This window comes from Gadus morhua, chromosome 2 (assembly GCF_902167405.1).
Source record: "Gadus morhua chromosome 2, gadMor3.0, whole genome shotgun sequence".
NCBI classification, from domain to species: Eukaryota; Metazoa; Chordata; class Actinopteri; order Gadiformes; family Gadidae; genus Gadus; species Gadus morhua.
The window spans coordinates 5,868,794-5,891,584 of record NC_044049.1 but is presented as its reverse complement, the minus strand read 5'-3'; the positions used below and the strand labels follow the sequence as shown (position 1 = coordinate 5,891,584).

The following is a 22,791-nucleotide window of genomic DNA, read 5'->3' as shown; positions in this document are numbered from 1 at the left end:
TTCTTCTTTGTCGCTAATTGCTTCGTTAACGAGCTCTTGCTGCGCGCATCGTGAACATTCAAAATAGCCTACATCTGAGGTGTTTCTAAGAAGCTCGTATGTGACGGGGCGTTATAAAAAGTAAACACTTCTGAACCTCACTTCCATGCCGCTTACGTTCTCACTTTGTCACGTCCGCGTCTGTCTCTGTGCGTGTGAAACGGTGAGCACAACATTTATACATTTTATTCCACATTCTCTCGATCTCTGCATGTGACACTGTCTGCCCTTGTGTGTGTTATGTCTTCATGTTTATGAGAGAGACAATGTGCTTGAGAGGTGTGTGTGTGTGTGTGTGTGTGTGTGTGCTCCTGTTTGTATGTGGCCTAGAGAGATGGTGCGTTCATCAGCAGTGACCCGTGAGCGGCCTGTCTGGAAGAGGGAAGGACCGAGCAGTGGACAGAGGGATGTACAGAGGGAGGAGAGAGGGACAGAGGGATGGACATGGTGCGAGCAGGGGACGGAGGGAGGAGAGAGGGCCAGAGGGATGGACAGAGAGAGGGACAGAGGGATAGGCAGATGTGGGAAGAGAGGACATAGACCGAGAGAGGGACAGAGCTGTGGACAGAGGGGGGAGGGAGGAACAGAAGGATGGACAGAGAGGGGGGAGGGGGGGGGGGGGGGACGTGGAGCATGGAGTAGATCAAGCGGGGCTGCGAGGGGAGAGCGTCAGGGGAGGAAGCGCTACAAGCGGATCCTCCCAGATCTCTGGAGGTCTGATCGGGAGTGACAGGCCGGCTCTGCTTTTTTCACCCCCTCTATCTTGGCACCTCAGTGCCCAGTCGGGGGAAGAATGACATGATCATCAAGTCTCACTGATTTAGGTCACAATATTGGCTGTAATTGGCACTTAAACACTGCCTTTTCTACTGACCCTGATTCTTCCTCGTGTGCGTTTGTGGTCGTTATAACTGAAGAACACATAGGCCCACGTTTGAAACGATGAAACATGAGACACAAAAATCCCACAGTTCTGTTTAAATGTACTTTATTTGAACACGTGACGCGTAACTCGTATTTACAATCAACCGGAACTAAATGATGACGAGGAAGACAACAACAATGACGAACGTGGTCTAAAGACTGGAGCTCGTCCACTCTGGCCCCCACCGGTTTGCTCCCGCTTCTGGCTTGGTGTCTGGGTTCTACAAGGTTCTTGAGGGTTCCACAAGGTTCTGGAAGACGCCCAGAGGGGGAGGTGCTACTCCTCCCAGCCCTTGCCTCCGGGCTGGCTGGGCAGCCGAAGCCCCACCAGGCTGGCCATCTCGGCCAGCCCGCGGTCCCCCTTGCCGTGGTAGAGCTTGTGGAGGGCCAGGTGTTCGCGAGTGGACCTCAGCAGACACAGGTACGCCTGGGACAAGTGGAGCGCCTCCTGCCGCGCCCGGCACTGCCTCTCCCCCGTCACCTGGAACAAGACCTAATCATCAATCGGGTCATTTATCAGAATTCTAATTTTTTACAGAATACGAATAAGCTTTGTGGCCAGGTAAGTTTGCGTATTACACGGATGCTTTTCTGATATGCTTGCGGCCGTGAAAGATGGATACAAATATGTGATAAGTTTAAAAACGAAAGTTATAACAAAAAATGGCTTTGATATTTAACCATGTATATATGGTTAAATAAATATATATTCGTGCCTGGATAGAATGATTCACAGACGGCACAGAAAGCCCTTCAACACAATGAACAGGGATAACAACACTATTTGCTTCTTTAGCGAATGCTTTAATCGAAAGATAAGAGTTCAGGTACACGCCATCAAGGAGCAGGTAACAGTGAGCCATCATCTTGCTCTCGGACGCTGACCAGCACACCGGACGTCGGGGATCACGCGATAAGCACTACACCGCCCTGCCAGCACATTAAACGACGACTGCCCACGCTAGCCCTGCTCACGTCCATGTGAGTTATGTTGTGCTGTGGAGATCCTATCGGGCTGACAGACCCAGGATGATGGGGGAAATCCCCTCCAGCGATCCGCCAACTCCCACGATGATCTGAGCTACAGCACACCTCCCCCCCCCCCCCCCACCCACTGCTCCCGTGAAGCAGAAACATGGTAATATGGTTGACGGCGTAACCACATCATTTCAACAGGCATCTCCCTCCCTCCCCCCCCCCCCCCCCCCCCACACACACACACACACACACACACACACACACACACACACACACACACACACACACACACACACACACACACACACACACACACACACACACACACACACACACCTAATAGACTCCCCTTGGCCTGAGACCCAGCAGCAAATTAACTTAATTTAATTATTCAGTATGTCTCTGTCTATGTGTGTTAGTGTCTGTATGGACTGCCAAGGGATCTGCCAGTATTCTTTACATTACTTATTGAAAAACGATAACATCATATATAAAATATACACGTTTTGTTATCTATACATATATTTTATTATGTATAAATTGCATGATACTGATCTCTTGGCCAAGTCCGTGAGATATTTAAATTTAATCTCAACCTTGTAAACGAAAACAAGAGCTCTGGATCGGCTGTCTCGGTACTCTGCTATCTAGCCTGTGGGTCACCTTGCTCGGCTGTAACTCTCATAATCAACTTATAACTCCGTTTTTCACAAAATATTATCATACTATAACATTAGTAATGTGGTTAATGAAAGCAAACTCGTTTGATATTAAAAGGCGCAACGTTTTTAACGTAATGTACGCAGGCACAGCAGAGCTGAGGATGTGCTGTCTGCTAGCGTCTCATTTTAGCCCAACTCACCCCATTTTTTCGAAACTGGTCAATAACATAATTATAAGCCAACGTATTCTTGTAGGTGGTTCCATGGATTTCACGTAATTCCTTTAAAAGACCTCGGAAAACCCGAAGCGACGGTGACAACCCCGACATGCTTTTTTTCTTTTTTGTATAGGCAAGAAGGCAAAACAAATCGACTCATCGAGCCACCAGACAAGTTAAATCAATCCACCGAAAAATCGATGTCCATCGTCCTTCAGGCAGCGCGACTCGTGTATTCAATGATCAGTAGCCTAATGACAATGTATAATAATTAGCAATGCGTTGTAGTCAACCACAATCACATTATTTTCCTGCAATACATTTCAAGTAGGCCTACTTCAAAAGAGTAGGCCTACTTGAAATGCCGTTTCTATGCCTCAAAGACAGAAAGCGTTCATCATATCCATTATATTAAGGATTATTATGCCAATAACGGCTCCACCTAATGATTTTTTTAAAAAACTTACTTTTCATTTAATCAACTCGTATGCACCAACTCCAAACATCTAAAGAACAGCCAAGAACCAGGTAACGTTCCAGGTTAGTTAAAACAAATGTTTTCCAACACTTCAATGACCGTATACATTGTAAAACTTGGTTAAAAGTAAGCATTTCAATTGTCTATTGTGTCTGTGGTCCTGTTTACTGGCCACATGGAGGCGATGCTGTATCACAAAAGAAAGCCGGATTGACAAAATCGCCACGCTATCTCGGGTCCTGAGGTGAGGATCAATACATTCCAATATGACCGAAACAAAGATTAGAAAATATGTTTTTGGTTATTTCATTATCTAAAGTTAAAGTTCGGCCTCATCACCGGCCTTTTCAGACTATAATCGAAATGTTTGATTGTACAACAATTGTTAAATATTTAATAATTATGTTACTCACTAACTCACAGACATAGAACAAGTGCGGCTCTTCGGAAGTGTGTGTGTGTGTGTGTGTGTGTGTGTGTGTGTGTGTGTGTGTGTGTGTGTGTGTGTGTGTGTGTGTGTGTGTGTGTGTGTGTGTGTGTGTGTGTGTTTGAGCGTGCGCGCGCGCGCGCGTGTGTGCGTGTGTTTGTGTGTTGGAGAGGGAGAAAGGGGGAGAGAGTGTGTATATTTAAGTGCGGAGCTATACCAATTGTCCACTCTGAGCCCCATGTGGCGGTTCGAGCTTATAGCTGTAGCTGTACTACCGCTGACAACCACTGTGGGGAGCCATTCTCTCGTCACCGGCCTCACTTACCGGCACCTCACCATTTGTTAGAGCTCACCCCCACTACCTCGCGCTCTCAATGAATACTAATGCGTTGTGTGGGCCCACCTCCCCGTCTCTCCCGCTTCTCTCAGGGATGGGCGAGAGAGAGGGAGACCAGAAGAGATAGAGCAGGAGAGAGAGCAAGAGCTTCCAGTTGAGTATATGCTCTGTGATGAGGGAGGCATCGCTAGTTGAGCTGGAGCCCATGGCTTTATGTCTGCCTCAGAGCGCTAGCGTCTGCTTCACTGCAACAATGTCTCACCTGTGGCAGAGTTAGAGAGAGAGAGACCTGAAGAGAGAGAGGAAGACAGGAAAAGAGAGAGCGAGAGAGAAAGAAAGACAGGAAGAGGGAGACAGGGAGAGAGACGTCTTCTTTCTGTTTTTGTCATCTGGATGGGAAGCCTCTCCTCGTTGAATAGGAGGAAGAGCGGACACACGGACAGATGCTAGAGAGGCAGACAGGTGGACAGACAGACAGACCGACGGACAGACAGGTGAAAGACAGACAGACAGACAGGGGGAAGGACTTGTGCCTGAAGAACCCCCCCCCCCCTTCCCTTCCACAGACCCCCCGCGGACGCCACGGAACCCGCCGGAATATTTTCCTTTTTCTTTCGTTTCTTGTTCTTCTTCTTCCTGATCGCGCTGCTGGGGGGGGCTCTGTCGTTCCATCTGCTCGCTCTCTCCGCGCTCTGCCTCTTCATCTACTTCTCCATCTATCTGCTCTACAATTTCTTCTATTTATGAGCCACGGAGGAAGGAGAGAGAGAGAGAGGAGGGGGATTTTATTTCATTTTTTCTTTCCTTTTTCCTGCCTTCCATCCCATTCCTCCCCTCCTCTCTCCATCACTTCCAGCCTTCTCTCTCTCTCCCCCACCCCTGCTCCTCCTGCTCCTCCTCCTCCTCCTCCTCCTCCACCTCCTCATCACGGCTCTATCTCTCTCCATCTTTGAACGCACAGCGGTGGTTACCGTAGAAACCCGCTGAGCAGACCGCCACCGGAGGTTAGCTGTGGTCATCTCCCTTCCTCTTTCAGCTCTTTTCTGCCCCCCCCCCCCCCCACCCCCCCCCCCCCCCCCCCCCCCCCCCGACACACATTCTTCTCCTCCTGTCATCTTTGGGCGGCTGTTATTGCTTACCCTAGGTAGGTGTGTCTGGTGTCTTGTCTCTCTCACACACACACACACACACACACACACACACACACACACACACACACACACACACACACACACACACACACACACACACACACACACACACACACACACACACACACACTCTTTAGAAACTGCAGTGAAACTTGTTCTAGAAGATTATTCATCTTCATCCTCGAGACATCCTCCCCATCTTCAACTCACCCCATCGTCTGTTTCTCTAGACCACACCCCCGCGTTGTCCTGCCTCTGGAAGCCCCGCCTCCAAGGGGGCCTTTTCGGACCGAGGGCCGCTCTCTCCATGTTGTTGTACAGCAGTCTGTTCATTAAAACGTCTCAAACATCCGTCATGTCTCACGTTTCTCCTTCATAAGCACCAATAAGTTGTGGTTCTAGAGCATGAAGCTAGCGGCGTGTTTATAGCGGGTTCTAGAGCTTGAAAATAGCTAGGCGATGATTAATGTTCTAGATCATAAAGCTAGTAGAGTGTTTAGTGAGGGTTCTACAGCATAAGGCTAGCTAGGTGTTGAGTAAGGGTTCTAGGGCATGAAGCTAGCGGGGTGTTTAGTAAGGGTGCTACAGCATGACACCAGCTAGGTGTTTAGAAATGGTTCTCGAGCATTAAGCATGAAGATGAGTTCTGGTTTTGATACGACCAGATGCTCACGGCCAAACGGAACCAGCATCTTCCCATTCAATTGGTCTGTCACCTCTATCTCTCCCTGGCTCCCAATCACTTTCTCTATCTCTCCTCCTCCTCCTTCCCCCTCCCTCTTTGCCCCCTGTACACTCTCTCTCTCTCTATCCCCATTTCTTCTCTACCCCCTCGGCTCTCTCTCCAACCTGTATGTCTGCATGATGCTCCCCCCTTCCCCCTCCCCTACCTCTCTTCAACAGAATGACCTGAGATAAGCGAAGCGTGTCTTAAAACATAAATCTTCCATTTCGCTCCCTTCATCTTTTCCCTCCAATCTTCCATCTGTTTAATTATCACCCGACCACACTTCTCGATCCATCGGCTTATTGATCGAGCTGTCGTTGAAAATGTCCCCACAGCCGTCACGGAGCTGCACAGATTCAGCACTTCATTCATACGAATTTTCACCACACATTAACTTCATTCAGATCCATATTTATGAATGTCGTGTTTCATTAACAATCTTAAATTGAAGGCGTCTAAAATGGAATATTTAATTTTGAAAAAATGAAAAACAACCTAATTGAAAGTTACATTTTGGTGTGTGTGTGTGTGTGTGTGTGTGTGTGTGTGTGTGTGTGTGTGTGTGTGTGTGTGTGTGTGTGTGTGTGTGTGTGTGTGTGTGTGTGTGTGTGTGTTGTATCAGTGTGTGTGGTGGAGCTGTGTGTGGTCTGTGTAGTGCGTGCTCCCAGTGTGTTCCTCACGGGGAGCACGGTACACAACTCGGTACAGTAGGCAGCAGAGGTCCCAGACTCACAGGCTCTCCCCCTCTGTGTTTCAGGACGATTCTCGTCCTCTGCCGAGGAGTGGGACAGAGGGGCTGGGCGTCTGGATGGACACACGCTCCCATGGACCCGTAGTTTCCGCGTGGGCAGGACTTCCAGACGCAGCAATGACAGAATATTAAGAGTCTGCAACTCTGGCCACCGCCACACACTTTGTGCTCCTTTTTGTACGGACCAAAGCCCATTTTGATAATTATTTTTCTACAAGTGAATCTTAATCTGTGGGATTTTACTACGGACCAGTCTTTTTATCCGCTTTAATGTGATACGGACGTCGTTTTAAATCCACTCTGCACCTGATAACGGCCATATAAATACCTGGACCAGGTGAGTTCTCTGAGTTTATTGTAATGTCTCTGTTTTATTAATTTATGTCATTCGATAAAATACCAGAGATTCCTGGGCATGAATGTTATTTCAGATTTGCTTGTATAATCTTGCTTATTGCTCCCTATGTGTAAATATTTGATTGGTTTTGGTCCTTGTGCGTGTATGCATTTTGGGTTTTGTGTGTGTGAGTTTGTTGGGTTTTGTGTGTGTGCATGTTGGGTTTTGTATTTTTGTGGTTGTGTGTGTTGAAAGTCTTTGTAACTCTATGTAGAGATGGTACCTCGGTCCGATCTGTCTACCAGTGATTTCATATATAATATAAATTGATATAGATTGTATTCTATATATTTATAGAATACATTTGATATGATATAGATAATACCTAATGTATTCTATATATTTATGTCTTTGTGCTTCACCTAATTAATGTTGGTATGCAAACACACACACACACACACACACACACACACACACACACACACACACACACACACACACACACACACACACACACACACACACACAGACGCACACGCACACAGACTCACACTCACACTCACACACTGTGCTGTCAGCTGTATGATTGAAAGTTAATCAGTGTGATGTGGTTAATTACCACGGCATATATGATGGACAGGGAGAGATAGTATGTCTGTGGTTGTGTGTGCGTGTGTGTGAGTGGGTTGGTGGGTGGGGTCTGAATGTGAAGGTTAAACCAACCTGGGGTATGCTCTTGTGACCCTAAGCTATTACCCAAGATGCTCTCTGTTCTTGAACCATGCGACCCCAACAGTCCCTACAGATGCTTACCTAGATCTGTCGCACATAGAGCTGTCCCAACTAGAGCTGGCTCACCTAGATATGTCACACCGAGATCTGCCACACCTGGCTCTATCACGCCTTTCTCTATCACACCTAGATCCACTCACCTAGATCCGTCACATCTCGTTTTGTGACACTTAGATCTGTCACACCTAGAGCTGTGAAATCTAGAGCCGTCACACCCAGATCTATCCAACCTAGATCTAAGACACCAAGATGTGTCACAAACCTAGAGCTGAGGTTTAAAGCTGTCAACCATGCCATTGTTGGATAATAATAGAATGGATAATTGCCAATAACGTACTGTAATGCGATTGCGATGAAAATCTCTGTTCTGCCCAAGATGGACTACAGATGGGAATCAGCCCCCCGGGCTACAATCTGGCACATTTACGTGTACTGCTGTACATGTTCATCAATGTGCGTTGTCCTCTAATATATAAATAAATAAATAAAGATAGTGAGACTTAAAATTACAGTGTTAGCTGGCAGACCTGTTAAACATGGCTCATTTCCCCGTTACCATGGTCTTTACCACACGCAGCTAAACATGCTAACACACGACGCCCCCCTCATGTGGAACTGCTTGCTGCAGCGAGCATGTGCTTCCTTGCCAGTGGGTTGGGGAAGATAAATACGGTCACACCGAACACATGTGGGGTCACTGGTGTCCTAGCCCCGTCCTCCCTCCCCTCTCTCCCCTCCCTCCCTCCCTCCCTCCCTCCCCCCCTCCCTCCCTCCCTCCCTCCCCAATGGGGTCTCTGCTAAAGGATCACACGCTGAATATAGACTTTTGTGTGTAACCCGGGATATACTTCCCATGGGAATAGGACACAAACACCAAAGAGATGGGGTTCGAAACACGATGTCATACATTTCACGGCCTCAAAACCCGGGAACGTGAACCTGCGACCCTGTGTGTGGTTTGTTAGGCCACCTGAGAGAGGAGGGAGGGAGATGGAGAGAGAAAGAGAAAGTCTTGACCTTATTGGCAGCGTGTATTTGGGTCGCGATCTGATATCTGTTAAAGGTATTGGATACCGACACGTCAGAGTGGCTGTGGCGACAGAAACACTATCTTTATGAGTGGGATCAGGACAGATTAGGACAGATTAGGACAGATTAGGAGGGGACATTAAAGAACAAGAGGTGAGAAAATAACACTTCCATGTTCTTGCGTAATGGCTGTGTTTGTGTTTAAGTGTGTGTGTGTGTGTGTGTGTGTGTGTGTGTGTGTTGTGTCTCTTTGTATATATGTGTGTGTGTGTGTGTGTGTGTGTGTGTGTGTGTGTGTGTGTGTGTGTGTGTGTATGTGTCTGGGGGTGTGTGTGGGGGTGTTATGAAATATGTAAAGAAAATCTGTTGTGCTGCAGGGAGAATCTTATTTATCAGCAGATTCTAATCAATAATGTATTTAACCTAAACTTACTTATGGCTTCTACAGACCAACAGAGACAAGGTTCCACTATTGAGACCAGTATGACCATGACCAGTTGCAATCAGTAAAGACACCACTAGAGATAGTATAGTATGGAGAACAGTAGAAAGAGTATAGTACAGATACCAGTATAGAGAGTGTAGTATGGAGCATAATTATAATTATCAAACACACAAACAAAGCTCCATGGCATACTAGAAGGTTCTTTTTCGGACGGTTGTTAGCAAACCTTCTAATCAATTTGCTGCAAGTCCAAGCTGTCCAACAGAAACAAAAACCGGACCAAACGACCACCTTAGAGCACTTTCTTTTTTTTGGTACTGACTTTTTAATATTCTTCCTGTTTGTGTTGTCTTCCAGAAGACACGGATAACCAACCAACAACAACAACAACAACAACAACAACAACAACACCAACAACAACGCTCTGAAGGCAAAAGGCGTCAACACCGGACAACGCCCTCCTGACTCAGGAGAACCCTCCAGAACTCTACTGTGAGTCTTACACACACACACAAACACACGCACGCACGCACGCACGCACGCACGCACGCACGCACGCACGCACGCACGCACACACACACACACACACACACACACACACACACACACACACACACACACACACACACACACACACAAATACAAACATCTCACCTTTTGAAACATCAATGCCTCCCCTATTTAAACATCCTGACCAGCCCAATTCAAACATTCAAATGGATGCTTGTTTCAAAGATTTATTTTGATTTTATATTACATTTATTTATTTCAGTTAAGTTACACCTTTAAGGTTATAGTTCAACTTGAAGGTTCTATGTTAGACCTGCTAGGTTCTATGTTGCACCTGTAAGGTTATAGTTCAACTGTAGGGTTCTGTGTTACACCTGCTATGTTCTATTTTACACCTGTACGCTTCTATTAAACCTGTTGTGTCCTATTATCTGTACATTTCTATCACATGTATGTGTAATCGTATAATGTCCTGACATGTTTTGGTGGTGTTTGTGTTCCAGGTCGCTCTGGCTCGCTCTGAGGCTATGACAGGGAGAGAGGAACGCCACGCTAAACCATCATGCTACTTCTGAGAAGCAGCGATGAGACGTCGGCTGGCAAAACACAAGGTAGGACCACGCTGCCTCGCAACCTAGGATGAAAACACACGATAGCACCATGCTAACTCGCACGCTAGTAGCTTGACACAACAAAGTAAGCATCGTACTAGAGTCTACGGTTTAGTTTCTAAGACTACAGTGTTTACAGACTAACATTAGTTTAACGATTTAAGGATTATCTTATATGCGGGAGTGAGCTTTTAAAGGCTAATGTTTGCTTTTTAAGGCTAACTTGAGCTAGAGAATTACATTTTTTAAAAGCTAAAGTTGACTTGAAGAGGCCACATATTTTAAAGGATAATGATAGCGTTCAATGGCTAAGGTTAGCATAGGCTAAGGATAGTGATTGAGGGTGGAGTGGGAGTGGTTGGAGTAGTGCTCAGAGATCTGTGGAGTGGAGGGCTTCTTGCACTGGACGTGCTCTTTGATCCATGCTGTGTGTCAGTGCGTTGTAATTCACCCCCACCCTAACCCCATCGATTACCGGTGTCGCTTGATGGCTCAACTCTTATTGATCTGCCAATCAAAGCTTTCGAAAACTACGATTGTGTGTGTGGTAATGTGTGGGTGGTTATGTGTGAGTTTGTGTTTTTGTGTGTGTGTGTTCGCTTGTAATTGGGAATGTAGCAGTATTTAGTTGTTACTAGTTTTAATAGTGTGTGACCAAAGGTAGGTTGACATTGGGACCTGTGTGTGTGCGTGTGCGTGTGTGCGCGCGATAAGATACAGAAAAGAAGAATTATTTTGAGTCCTTCTCTCCTCTTCTATCTCTTGCTCAGAGGGACAGTGTTTCTTAATCGTTCCGTTAATTTCTAATTAATCTTTCTATTTATTCCTATTTCCTCTTTGTACCTTTTGCACTCTTTCTGTCTGGTTCCCCCTCTCTCTCCCTCTCTCCCTCTATCCCTTCATTCTCTCTCCCTCTCTCTCTCTCCGTTCTCTCCCTCTTCTCCTCCACTCTCTCCCTCTCTCACTCCCTCTCCATTACTCTCCCCCTCCCCTTGTTTTATTCTCTCCCTCCCTCCCCTTCATTCTCTCCTTGTTCTATTAATCAGCGGGAATGTTGAACATTTTGAGCTCTGTCGCAGAGGCGTGAGAGAGAGAGAGAGAGAGAGAGAGAGAGAGAGAGAGAGAGAGAGAGAGAGAGAGAGAGAGAGAGAGAGCGAGAGAGACTAAATGTTTTGGTTCTCCCGCTGCGTGTCAGAGGAGGAAGACGAGGAGGTGGCAGGGTTCAGTACGTTGTGTTTGATGGACAGTCCGCCCGCTTCACTCCCTCTCTATCGCCACAGCAGCAACAGCTGCTAGATGAGCTTCCGCGCTCTGCCGTCCGTCATTGGCTGAAAGTCACGGTGTTGCCGCGGCGATGTGCTGGCGCAGCAGACTGCCTACTATAGCGCTGCGTCATACAGCATTAGCGCGCTGCGGGAATCAGCAGAGACGCTGTTAGCAACAGGGGGGGACCCCGGCACACACTTACACACCTCAACCACCCCATTCTTCATCACCCCTTCATCCATCACCCCTTCATCCTTCATCCCCCTTTCATCCATCACCCCTTCATCCTTCATCACCCCTTCATCCTTCATCACTTCTTCATCCTTCATCACCCTTCATCCCTTCTCCATCCTTCATCAACCCCCATTCTTCATCACCCCTTCATCCATCATCCCCTTCTCATATAATCACCCCATCATACTTCATCACCCCTTCATCCTTCATCCCCATCCCATATCATCGCCCTGCTTTCTTCATCACCCCTTCATCACCCCTTCAACCTTCGTCCCCATCCCATATCATCGCCCTGCTTTCTTCATCACCCCTTCGATGTTTGCAAATGGAAGAGAAGGCAGGGGAACATTGAAAACTCTATTGCTGGATGTATTAATAGTGTTTGAGTGTATGGAAGTATGCACATGGAAGTATACAATCATCCCCCAGGTATTAGTCTTATTGCCGGATGGATTCATGTGTGTGTGTGTCTGTGTGTGTGTGTGTGCCTGGCCCCGGTCCGGGAGGGCCAGGTCATCACCCCTTCATCCTTCGTCCCCATCCCATATCATTCCACCTCTTTCCTTCATCACCCCTTCATCTTTCTTCCCTCCTTCATCCCCCATTCTTCTTCTCCATCCCCTCTCACCCGTTCACAAGTCTCTGCTGTGAGGCCTGCTAAAGTGGGGAACATTGAGAAGCTTCATCTGAAGGAGGTTCATTCTCTACCCATGATGCAACAAGGCAGTTGCGTAGTGCAGCTGGTGACACTCGCCCTCAGAGAGAGGAATCGGATGACAGGATGAAAAGGAGGAGGAGGAGGACGAGGAGATGGAGCCCAGAGAGGGAGAGGAGGTGAAGTCAGCCCAAACCAAAGAAAAGAGGAAGATGGACGACTCACAGGAGTTTATTCTTTTTTAAATTGCAGCTCCTTTAACCATCAAAGCTGTTTTAAAAATAGACCCGCAGCACAAGTCTCTAAACACACGCACAAACATACGCAACATGAACGTGTGCACGTGAACATAGGCACATCGTCTGTGCTAAATATACCAGTTTGGATAATGCGGAAAAACCCTCTCACCTGTCTGTCTTTCTGTCTGTCTGTCTGTCTGTCTGTCTGTCTGTCTGTCTGTCTGTCTGTCTGTCTGTCTGTCTGTCTGTCTGTCTGTCTGTCTGTCTGTCTGTCTGTCTGTCTGTTAAAAAGTAATAGTAAATCTAAAAGAAATTCCTCAAAAGCCCCTGTAGTCTAGACTTAAACTACAGCTGCCGTCTGGACAGCTAAACTGGGCCTCTACCCATAGAGATCGTTTTGTTTTATGACCGTGGCTCGTTAAACTAATGGCCCTCTCTGTCTTTGCTGTTCCGCTGCTCCTCTACTCCAACGCGCTTGTTCTCCACCTCTAAAACAAACCCATCAGGTCGGGTCAAGATGGCCCGTGTTCCACACTGTCCATCAGTACCCCTTCCCGGGTAATGGGGAATATAAGCAGGATTTACCACTACAGCTCCTCCCTCTCCTCTTGGTCTCGTGGAGTGTCTCTCATTTATCAAATAATTATTAATCTCATTGTCCCTTTATGAGATTAGCTCTTACGCTTGACCTGATTACATGGCTCGCACGTTAGCATTGACAAGCTAGCGTAGCGATGGGTCGATGGAGCTGCTCCTCTCCCATCCGTCACCCAGACGACAGCCTGGGAGACCAGTGGTTCCCAAACTTATACCCCTCTAAAATAGAGGACACCCCTGTAAAGTTAAAGTGAAATGATCCTAATTTACTATGATTTATCAAACTTATATGTAATATAAGTTTATATTACTTCATTTAATCAGGGTGGTTGTAACATAACCAATATGTTATGACAGTACAGAGACAGGCCATTAAGGAGCAGCCACTGGGACGGGGCAGCATAATCATTGGCACACTTAAAAATTATTATTATTTTTTTATATTATTTTTTTTTCAAAAAATCACAGCACAATGCGGCAGCATAATCATTACTAGCGATTTTTTTTTTGCACTTTATTCTGTTTTGGGCATTTCCTCCAGGTGCAAATATGTTTAAATTAGTTACAGAAAGCAGTGTTCTGAAATGGGATCAATTAATAGTTTTTAAACCTATGTTGTGGGTAATAGAGAAGAAAATATTCAAAATATTGTTGCAAGTGACCTGTATGCATCGCCTTCACATGGTTTTGCAAAGCTGTACATGTCTTAAAGATATTGATGTGGATGGTTCCAACATTCTTACATATTCTTGTTTTTTACATTTCTCACAGTGCAAATATGTTTTCGAATGAGTTTCTGAAAATGTTGTTTTAAGATGGGACATATGTAGTTATAATTTGTAAACACATGTTGCAAATATAACAACCAAAAAACTTTTAAAATGTTGATGCATGATTGTGGACTATATGGAAAAAGTACAATTCCAGGTCTTCTGGAAATATTTTTGGTCATAATTCAGCTTAATTCTTAATATATTGTTGCTTAAGGCACACTCAGAGAACAAAATGTCAAACTGGCACTGCATGTTGAAATGGTTGCTGACCCCTGGGTTAGACAGTACAGAGACGGGCCATTAAGGAGCAGATAGGGGTTCGACAGTACAGAGACAGGCCATTAAGGAGCAGGTAGGGGTTAGACAGTACAGAGACAGGTTATTAAGGAGCAGGTAGGGGTTAGACAGTACAGAGACAGGTCATTGAGGAGCAGGACAGGGTTGGACAGTACAGAGACGGGTCATTAAGGAGCAGGTCGGGGTTAAGGCGAGTTGCTAAAGGGCAGTGCCAAAGGTAAACTGTGGATATTTGAAGTTTTAGTACTCCAACACCCAAACCACAAGACTACCCTGACTGTGTGTGAGAATGTTCATGAATGTTAAAGGTGTGTTTGTGTTTGTATGTGCGTGTGTGAACCTTCATGAACGTTAAAGGTTAATGTGTATGTGCGTGTTTGTGTGTAAATTGACCTGTGAGGTGACATCTGATGTCTCCTGGCATGTTGTCAGAGCGACACCGTTGTCATGGCACCGGCGGGTCTATACCTATATGTGCTGTAACACGTTGATTTCGCTCCACTTAGTTGGTATAGATGACTGTATAGGGTGTGTGTGTGTGTGTGTGTGTGTGTGTGTGTGTGTGTGTGTGTGTGTGTGTGTGTGTGTGTGTGTGTGTGTGTGTGTGTGTGTGTGTGTGTGCATATGCCTGCCTCTGTGTTTAATAGTATAGATACATATGTGTGTGGGGGCTTATTGATATGTGTTTGTTTGTGTGTGCTTGCATGTGTACATAAATGTGTGTGTGTAACCAACCCTGCAAAGCCTCAGCTGGTGTTTAGGGTTGTGTGTGTGTGTCTGTGTGTCTGTGTGTCTTTGTGTCTGTGTGTGTGTGTGTGTGTGTGTGTGTGTGTGTGTGTGTGTGTGTGTGTGTGTGTGTGTGTGTGTGTGTGTGTGTCTGTGTGTCAGTGTCTGTTTTTGTGTGTGTGTGTTTGTGTGTGTGTGTGTGTGTGTGTGTGTGTGTGTTTGTGTGTGTGTGTGTGTGTGTGCATTCAATTCAATTCAATTTTATTTGTATAGCCCTTAATCACCATTACAGTCTCAAAGGGCTTAACAGGCCAAATATTTATGACACATGGTGCATGTGTGTGTGAGAGTGTGTGTGTGTTTGTATCGCACATTCAGATTGTTGTTTCAGCTGAATTATTTCTTTGAGGTCAATATCTTCAAAATATAAAAACTAGTGGTCAGTGGGCTAATGCTAACAATATCCTAATGCTACCAACAGGTAAATTCTCAGTAGCCAGCTGACACTTACCCTTGCTAGAGATTAAGAGATTAATTTTCTCATTATGTTTAGATACAGTGTGATATATGTTTATTATCACGATCAGGATCATATTTATAAAGCTATAATATGGTCCTCAGTAAAGGACTGTGTTTGCTGTCTTCTTGGCTCTCTCTCTATGTATACATATGCTCAGAGCACTAAGCGTGAAGCTAATGCACCTAAAATCGAGTGATCATATATTTCATGCTAATTATTTCACTCCTGTGATTGGCTGCTATGTTTAAATGGTGGCTGAATAATGAACTACAGCGCAAGTGTTTAACGATATTAGTAACCTCAAACACGTTGGCACAGCTTCCTCATTGAAACCAGGATAAGATTAGGTATACTTTATTTAAGCAGAGTGCGAGAGAGAGAGAGAGGGAGAGGTACTGTGGAAAATAATGGATGTCCATAAATGGTTAGCTCTGTGTTGTATTGCTAGTACTGTAGTCGTTCTGTAGTACAGCGAAATCTAACGACCATCATATCGGTTTCACCTTGTGATGGTACGACTGCTTAGCGGGACACAGTATCAGCCTCGGTTACGATTGGCATCGCCTGACGACAGCTTGTCAATTAATTAACCATGACTAGAGATGGGATGGAGGGCATAGGGGGTGGGGGGGGGGGGGGGTTGCCAGGTTGCCTTAGCTACCATTCTGACAGGAAGACTGGCTGTTAATCAAACTCCTGTTCACGCGGTACCAGGCAGAGGAAGTGAGGACGCCCCTTAGGTCTTCAAAGGGGACAGTGCTCCCCCACATTCCAAACCTTTCTGTTATTGAGGATCAAGCAAATCTGTATCAATTCTACACCTTTTACAGTAGACAGGCTATGGGTCGATCACACCGGACATGGTTTTTAAAAGCGAACCACTGTTGCACTATGGAAGGGTCAGAGTTAAGGTTAGACCCACAGAACCGTTCTTTTGCTAAAGTACTGAGCTGCTTTCCTTTGACGCGCCTCAGGTTTTACTGCGGTTTTTCCCAGCGCATAAAAGTTTAACTCGTGACGCCAGCCGTGGAGCCAGCGCCGCTAGTCAACCAAGGAGAAGACGTAACAAAATGTCTGACAATGACGAGGAGCGGATTTTGACGTCCTAGAGATAATAGTTAAAAAATGAAAGCCATCTTAAGAGCTCAGTGTCTCGCTGAGTTCCTCCTGCGGTTCAGACTGTTTAAAAGGCACCACTTGCGTGTCATGTTTCAGGTGTTCAGAGAGAAACCCAGCGACCCCATATCGAGACCTGATAGGGTGTGCTTTCAGACGGTGGTCTGACAGACGCTATAGCGGGCGGAGCTGGTGGTACGTTTCCTAGGCGATAGATCGGGACGAGGGTGAGATGTTATGATGGAGACGTTATGATAGATATGTTGGGATAGAGTTGTTATGATAGAAATGTGAGGATAGAGAGGTTATGATAGAGAAGTTAGGATAGAGAGATTATGATAGGGATGTGAGGATAGAGCTGTTAGGATAGCGACGTTATGATAGAGAAGGTAGGATAGAGATGTGAGGATAGAGCTATTAGGATAGAGATGTTATGGTAAAGATGCTATGGTAGATGTTATGGTGGAGAAATGTAACGCAAGAGATGTTACGTGACTTTTCATTCCTTAACATCCCGGCTCTGCTTTCCTGCATAAAGGGACGATTTGATCATATAAGACTGCATCAGTAAAATTGACGCAGAATCCACTTTACATGCATGTGCTAGTTGGTGTGCTTGTGAGCCTGTGTGTGTGTGTGTGTGTGTGTGTGTGTGTGTGTGTGTGTGTGTGTGTGTGTGTGTGTGTGTGTGTGTGTGTGTGTGTGTGTGTGTGTGTGTGTGTGTGTGTGTGTGTGTGTGTGTGTGTGTGTGTGTGTGTGCCAGACCCTAAAAACTCAATCAGGGAGAGTGACAGGATAGCATACAGGCTAGCTAGACAAGCAACCTTCAAACTAATGCAAACACACACACACACACACACACACACACTCTCTCTCTCTCTCTCTCTCTCTCTCTCTCTCTCTCTCTCTCTCTCTCTCTCTCTCTCTCTCGCTCTCTCTCTCTCTCTCTCTCTCCTCTCTCTCTCTCTCTCTCTCTCTCTCTCTCTCTCTCTCTCTCTCTCTCACACACACACACACACAACCAGTAATACACACACATACACGAAAAGAAAACACACACACACTGACACATGCACACACACACACACACCCTACTTTTCTTTTCCCTGCAGAGCGAACTCTTTATCTCATTTTATCTCTCTTTCAAGCCTCTATTTCCTCAGTTCTCCTTCGTTCTCCACGTTGTCTCTCCATTCCACATTACATCGCCCCCCCCCCCCCCCCCCCCCCCCCCTCTCTCTCTCTCGCTCCCATTCCCTGTCTTCCTCTCTCGCCCGGACCTTCTCTTGGTGTTTTAATTAAAGCCCTGTCTGTAGGCTGGCTCCTGGCGGAGGCTTAAATGGAATCAGTGACATGACGCTACCACTGCTGTCCGACCGAACAGCTCCCGTCATCCATAACATCCTCAACCGCCCTCCTCCAAACACGGCTGGACAAATACCACTGCAGGTTATACCGAGGAGTTTATATGGAGCATGTATCACACACACGCTCATACAAGCACATATATGAATGTATATATATATATATAAAGCACACACACACACACACACACACACACACACACACGCACACACACACACACACACACACACCACACACACACACACACACACACACACACACACACACACACACAAGCACACACACACTCACACACACAGGGACGTGCACACAGGCGGCACGGCCACGTTATATGGACGAGGATGTGATCATGGTCACTGGTGGTACATCAGAGTGATAGTGCCAGCGCTGGGAGGGTACTTTTTAATTAAAGCTGTGAATCAGTCGCTCTGATTATGAACTGAACCCTGCTGCCACTGAATAAAATATACTGTCCACCCTCCATCTTCCGCAAATATCTCTCTGCAACTCTCTCTACATCTCTCGCTCTCACTTCTTCTCTCTCTCTTTGTGTGTGTGTGTGTGTGTGTGCGTGTCTCTCTCTCGCTCTCTCTCTCTCTCTCTCTCTCTCTCTCTCTCTCTCTCTCTCTCTCTCTCTCTCTGTCTCTCTCTCTCTTTCTCTCTCTCTCACCTCGTCTCTCTTTCTCTCTCCCTTTGTCTCTCTCTCTCTCTTTCTCTCTCTCTCTCTCGCTCTCTCTCTCTCTGCATCTTTTTCTGTCTCTCTCTACATTTTCCTGTTCATCTCTCTCTGTCTCTCTCTCTTTCTCCCACTACCGCTCTCTCTCAATTCAATTTCAATTCAAGTTAAAAGCTCCGCCACTCTCTCTCTGTCCCATGCTCGGTCAGCGACGACATTTCATCAAGTGAAAAAGACCAAGACCAAAAGCCACCATTGCACACACAAACACACTCCGAAGAGTTTGTCGCCTCGCAGATGATACGATAATTATTGTAATTAACATAATCAGGTAGACCGGGACGTAGGCCTTTTGCCACAGGTGTCAGACGAATTGAGGACAATGCAGGGAAATTGTCGATGAAGTGCTAGGTGTCTGCTATTTCATGCTAAATTGATTAAAGTTAACATTATCTCTCTCGTATTTCTCGTTTTCTATGGGCGGTGTACCCTGGCTCAGGTTGTTGTGACGTACGTTGTGACAACATTTGACCACGCACCTGCTCCTTTTAAACCCAAAGAGTCAGTACTTTTTAAAACCTTTGCTTTGCAATGCATCTTTTCTTTATCCCCTGGGTGCATGTCCTGCTAAAACGTTGACTTTACTTAGCCTTTAAGTTGGTGGTGTTTAGAGTTAGTGGTGTCTAGACTTAATGGTATTTACAGTTAATGATGTTTCGAGTTAGTGGTGAGTGAGTGGAGTTTAGAGTTAGTGCTGTTTAGAGTTAGTGCTGTTTAGAGCTAATGGTGTTTAGAGGTCTGTTAAAAGTCAAAGTCAAGTTTATTTGTATAGCACAGTATCAGACACAGTGGTTATTCAAAGTGCTTTAAAAAAAATAGAATGAAATAGATGTATATATATATAAATAAACAACTCAAAATTTGATATACTATAATTCAAGTAACAACAGAATTAAACAAAACAAAAACAAGATCAATAAGAGTTAATGGTGTGTATAGTTATTGGAGAGTTAGTAGTGTCTATGGTGTCTAGAGTTAGTGGTGTCGAGAGTTAGTGGTGTCTAGAGTTAGTGGTGTCTAGAGTTAGTGGTGTCTAGAGTTAGTGGTGTCTAGAGTTAGTGGTGTCTAGAGTTAGTGGTGTTTAGAGTTAGTGGTGTCTAAAGTTAGTGGTGTCTAGAGTTAGTGGTGTTTAGAGGTAGTGGTGTTTAGAGTCAGCGGTGTCTAAAGGTAGTGGTGTTTAGAGGTAGAGGTGTTTAGAGTGAGTGCAGAGTTAGACTCAAAATATAATTGTTGTAAAAGCAAATGTTCTTGCCAGTGTGCTACAGCAAGAAGCACAACGAGCAGAAAGCAGATGAGAAAGGACATTCTTAAAGTTTACAGCGAGGGGGTGTCTGGTTATGAGGAGAGAGTCAGCTGAGAACAATGAAGACAGTTGGAGCAGAGTGGGAGTATGGTCTGGTCGCTCCACGACTTCACAGCTGATGGCGCTGTCCGCCATCTTGTTCCTGTCGCCATGCCAGCGTCTCCAACGCCGCGTGTCAGTGGCGACGGCCTGTGGAACCGTCTCATCGCTCTGTGTGAAGGGAGACTAAGCGGGCAGCGTCTGAGAGGAGGGCCCGCGGGCTAGTGGCAGATGAAAGACAGGGCGGGAGACTTTGAGAAGCAGAACAGAGCCTCTGTAAGCCCGAGTGTTCTCCCCCGACGACCGGACCAGCGTTTTCTATGGGGACAGCTCGCTGGCTCGACCTGCTAAAGCCCTGACCGTGTCGACGGCATACGCCTTGCACACGGGTTCGATTCTCCCCAACATGTTAGTCCATCTGTCCTCTATCTCTTCCCTCTCCTATCGACAAAGGCACGGAAAGACGAAAACATATTAACTAACTGTCGCTCGGCCCTGAGGACACTGAGAAGGAGAGGAGCCACTGTTGCAAAACTGTTATTGATCCTGCCTGCTCCAGTTGGACTCCATCTTTTCTTTCTCTAAATAGAGGTTTGGTGGTTGTCACTCCGGTGTTAAACTTGACTACAAACTGAAAATGTCTATCACCCCTCTGCCCTTATCGCCCTGTCTCTATCTCTGCCTCTCTCTCCATTCAATTTTCATGAGCTTTTTTGGCGTGTAACATTTACACGTGTGTATATACCGGGAACTACGAAAGGCTGTCCATCGGAGCCAACTCTCTCCGCCTCCGCAAAATGGAGTCCTCTAGGGTTGTCACGGCAACTGCAGAGGGTTGTGAGCGCCGGAACTTTTAGCCTGATCACCTGTTCGTCCCGAGTCACAAAGCATGGCTAAACGTTGCTAAGCGGTGCGAGTGAGGGGCCTGTAGAAAACCAGCCGACCAGCCGATCTATCGATCAGGAGCATGGTGCGAAACGTCAGCGTGAATGGGATCGTATTATTTGAAACGCTATAATACGGTACACAAACCCTCAGTGCAGCAGAGCTATCGGGTTGCCGCATCTTCCAGTGGAGCCAAAGGGACGTGTCAATAAAAGACTACAGATGGCTGAAGAGGATACATATTCATCCCCGCGACGCTGGCTTTCATTAGCCAACAAGATCGCTGGTGGATGCAAACCGAGGGGGCAATTAGACAGAGAAATTCTCTACTTGCTTACGGAGAGGCTAAATGAGAGCTTACAATTAGGGTTATGCTAATTAGGGTTGATTGATTGGCATTGGGCAGGGCTTAACGAGTTAAGAACGACTGTAGGTTAGGGCTCTGCTCAACTTCACATTAGGGTGGGTTCGTCTCCTCTGTGTGTCAGGTGCCAGTTGTTTTATTGTTCAATGTGAATCCCAATAGAAATGCAATAATGTACAACATTGATATAGGTTAAGAAGGCTATTATTAATAACATTATTATTATTATCACCAACATCATCCTTGCTATTATCGTCGTTGTTATTATTACTATCATCATCATTATGATCAGCACTATAGATGAGCAAGGGGCCTCGATCTGAGCGTTCTGCTGTAGTATTCTCACAATTATTGTCCTTCCTGTCATCATCATTATTATGCTCCACAACAAACACGAGCAAGGGGCCACAGGTTGAGCACCGACATGCTGCAGTCAGACAACTGCTCCATGGGAGGGCTGATGAACCTCAACTTCTGTTCTGTCTGCCCGTCTGTGTGTGTGTGTGTGTGTGTGTGTGTGTGTGTGTGTGTGTGTGAGTGTGTCTGTGTGTGTATTTGTTTATTTGTTTGAGTGTTTGTGTGTGTGAGTATGTGTGTGTGTGTGTTTGTGTGTGTGTGTCTGATGTTTGTGTGTGTATGTGTTTGTGTGTGTGTGTGTTTTTGTCTGTGTGTGTGTGCGTGTGTTGTAAATGTGTGTGTGTGTGTGTGTGTGTTTCTGTATGTCTAATGTTTGTGTGTGTGTGTGTGTTTCTGTATGTCTAATGTGTGTGTGGTGTGTGTGTGTGTGTGTGTATGTCTGTTTGGTAGAGGGGGGGCTGTGGGTCATTCCCGAGTGTTATCACACATGCCTCCCGGAGCGCGCACGGAGGGAAGTTTTGATGAGAATGCCAAAAAAACGACAGCAGAGAGATAGCGTTGTCCACCGGTGGTAACAGACCCTGCTGTCCCGCAACGCCCGGACGAGCTGCAGAAAAAATCGCTGCAAAAACAACCGCAGCCCATCCTGACGGAGCCGGAGTCTGTCTCCGTGGCAAACGGTCTCATCAGAACCCGTCGCCGGGAAGAATACCTGGGAATTAATTGAAGAGTAAAATTAGAAAGAGAGTTGATGTCTGGGATGAAACTCATCATTCAATATTCTGCTCCTCTGGGGGGAGGGGTGGAGGAAAGGAGGGAGGGGGGGGGGGGGGGGGGGGGGGGGGGGGGGGGGGGGGGGGGGGGGGGGGGGGGGGGGGGGGGGGGGGGGGGGGGGGGGGGGGG

The 22,791-nt window shown here is 46.3% G+C and overlaps 2 protein-coding genes across 3 annotated transcripts in view; one reads left to right on the top strand and one right to left on the bottom strand.

Annotated features, from left to right (window-relative positions):
• Window positions 1–1,010: 1,010 nt before the first annotated feature.
• Window positions 1,011–3,002, bottom strand: fmc1 (formation of mitochondrial complex V assembly factor 1). 2 transcript variants are annotated; one of them, XM_030378793.1, is made up of 2 exons: window positions 2,804–3,002; window positions 1,011–1,444 (listed from the first exon to the last, which is right to left on the bottom strand). In XM_030378793.1, the coding sequence occupies exons 1-2, from the start codon at window positions 2,930–2,932 to the stop codon at window positions 1,241–1,243; spliced, it is 333 nt and encodes a 110-aa protein (XP_030234653.1). In that variant the 5' UTR covers window positions 2,933–3,002; the 3' UTR covers window positions 1,011–1,240. The 2 variants fall into 2 exon arrangements, with proteins under 2 accessions (XP_030234653.1, XP_030234644.1); XM_030378784.1 differs by having other exon boundaries at window positions 1,011–1,456; window positions 2,804–2,996.
• A 2,144-nt stretch (window positions 3,003–5,146) lies between these two features.
• grin2ba (glutamate receptor, ionotropic, N-methyl D-aspartate 2B, genome duplicate a) overlaps window positions 5,147–22,791 on the top strand; it is a gene marked incomplete in the record, with an annotated part of 71,468 nt that continues 53,823 nt past the window's right edge. The window contains 4 exon segments of the mRNA XM_030378712.1: window positions 5,147–5,207; window positions 6,699–7,029; window positions 9,653–9,787; window positions 10,309–10,416. Of these exon segments, the coding sequence (XP_030234572.1) occupies window positions 10,390–10,416 (27 nt within the window).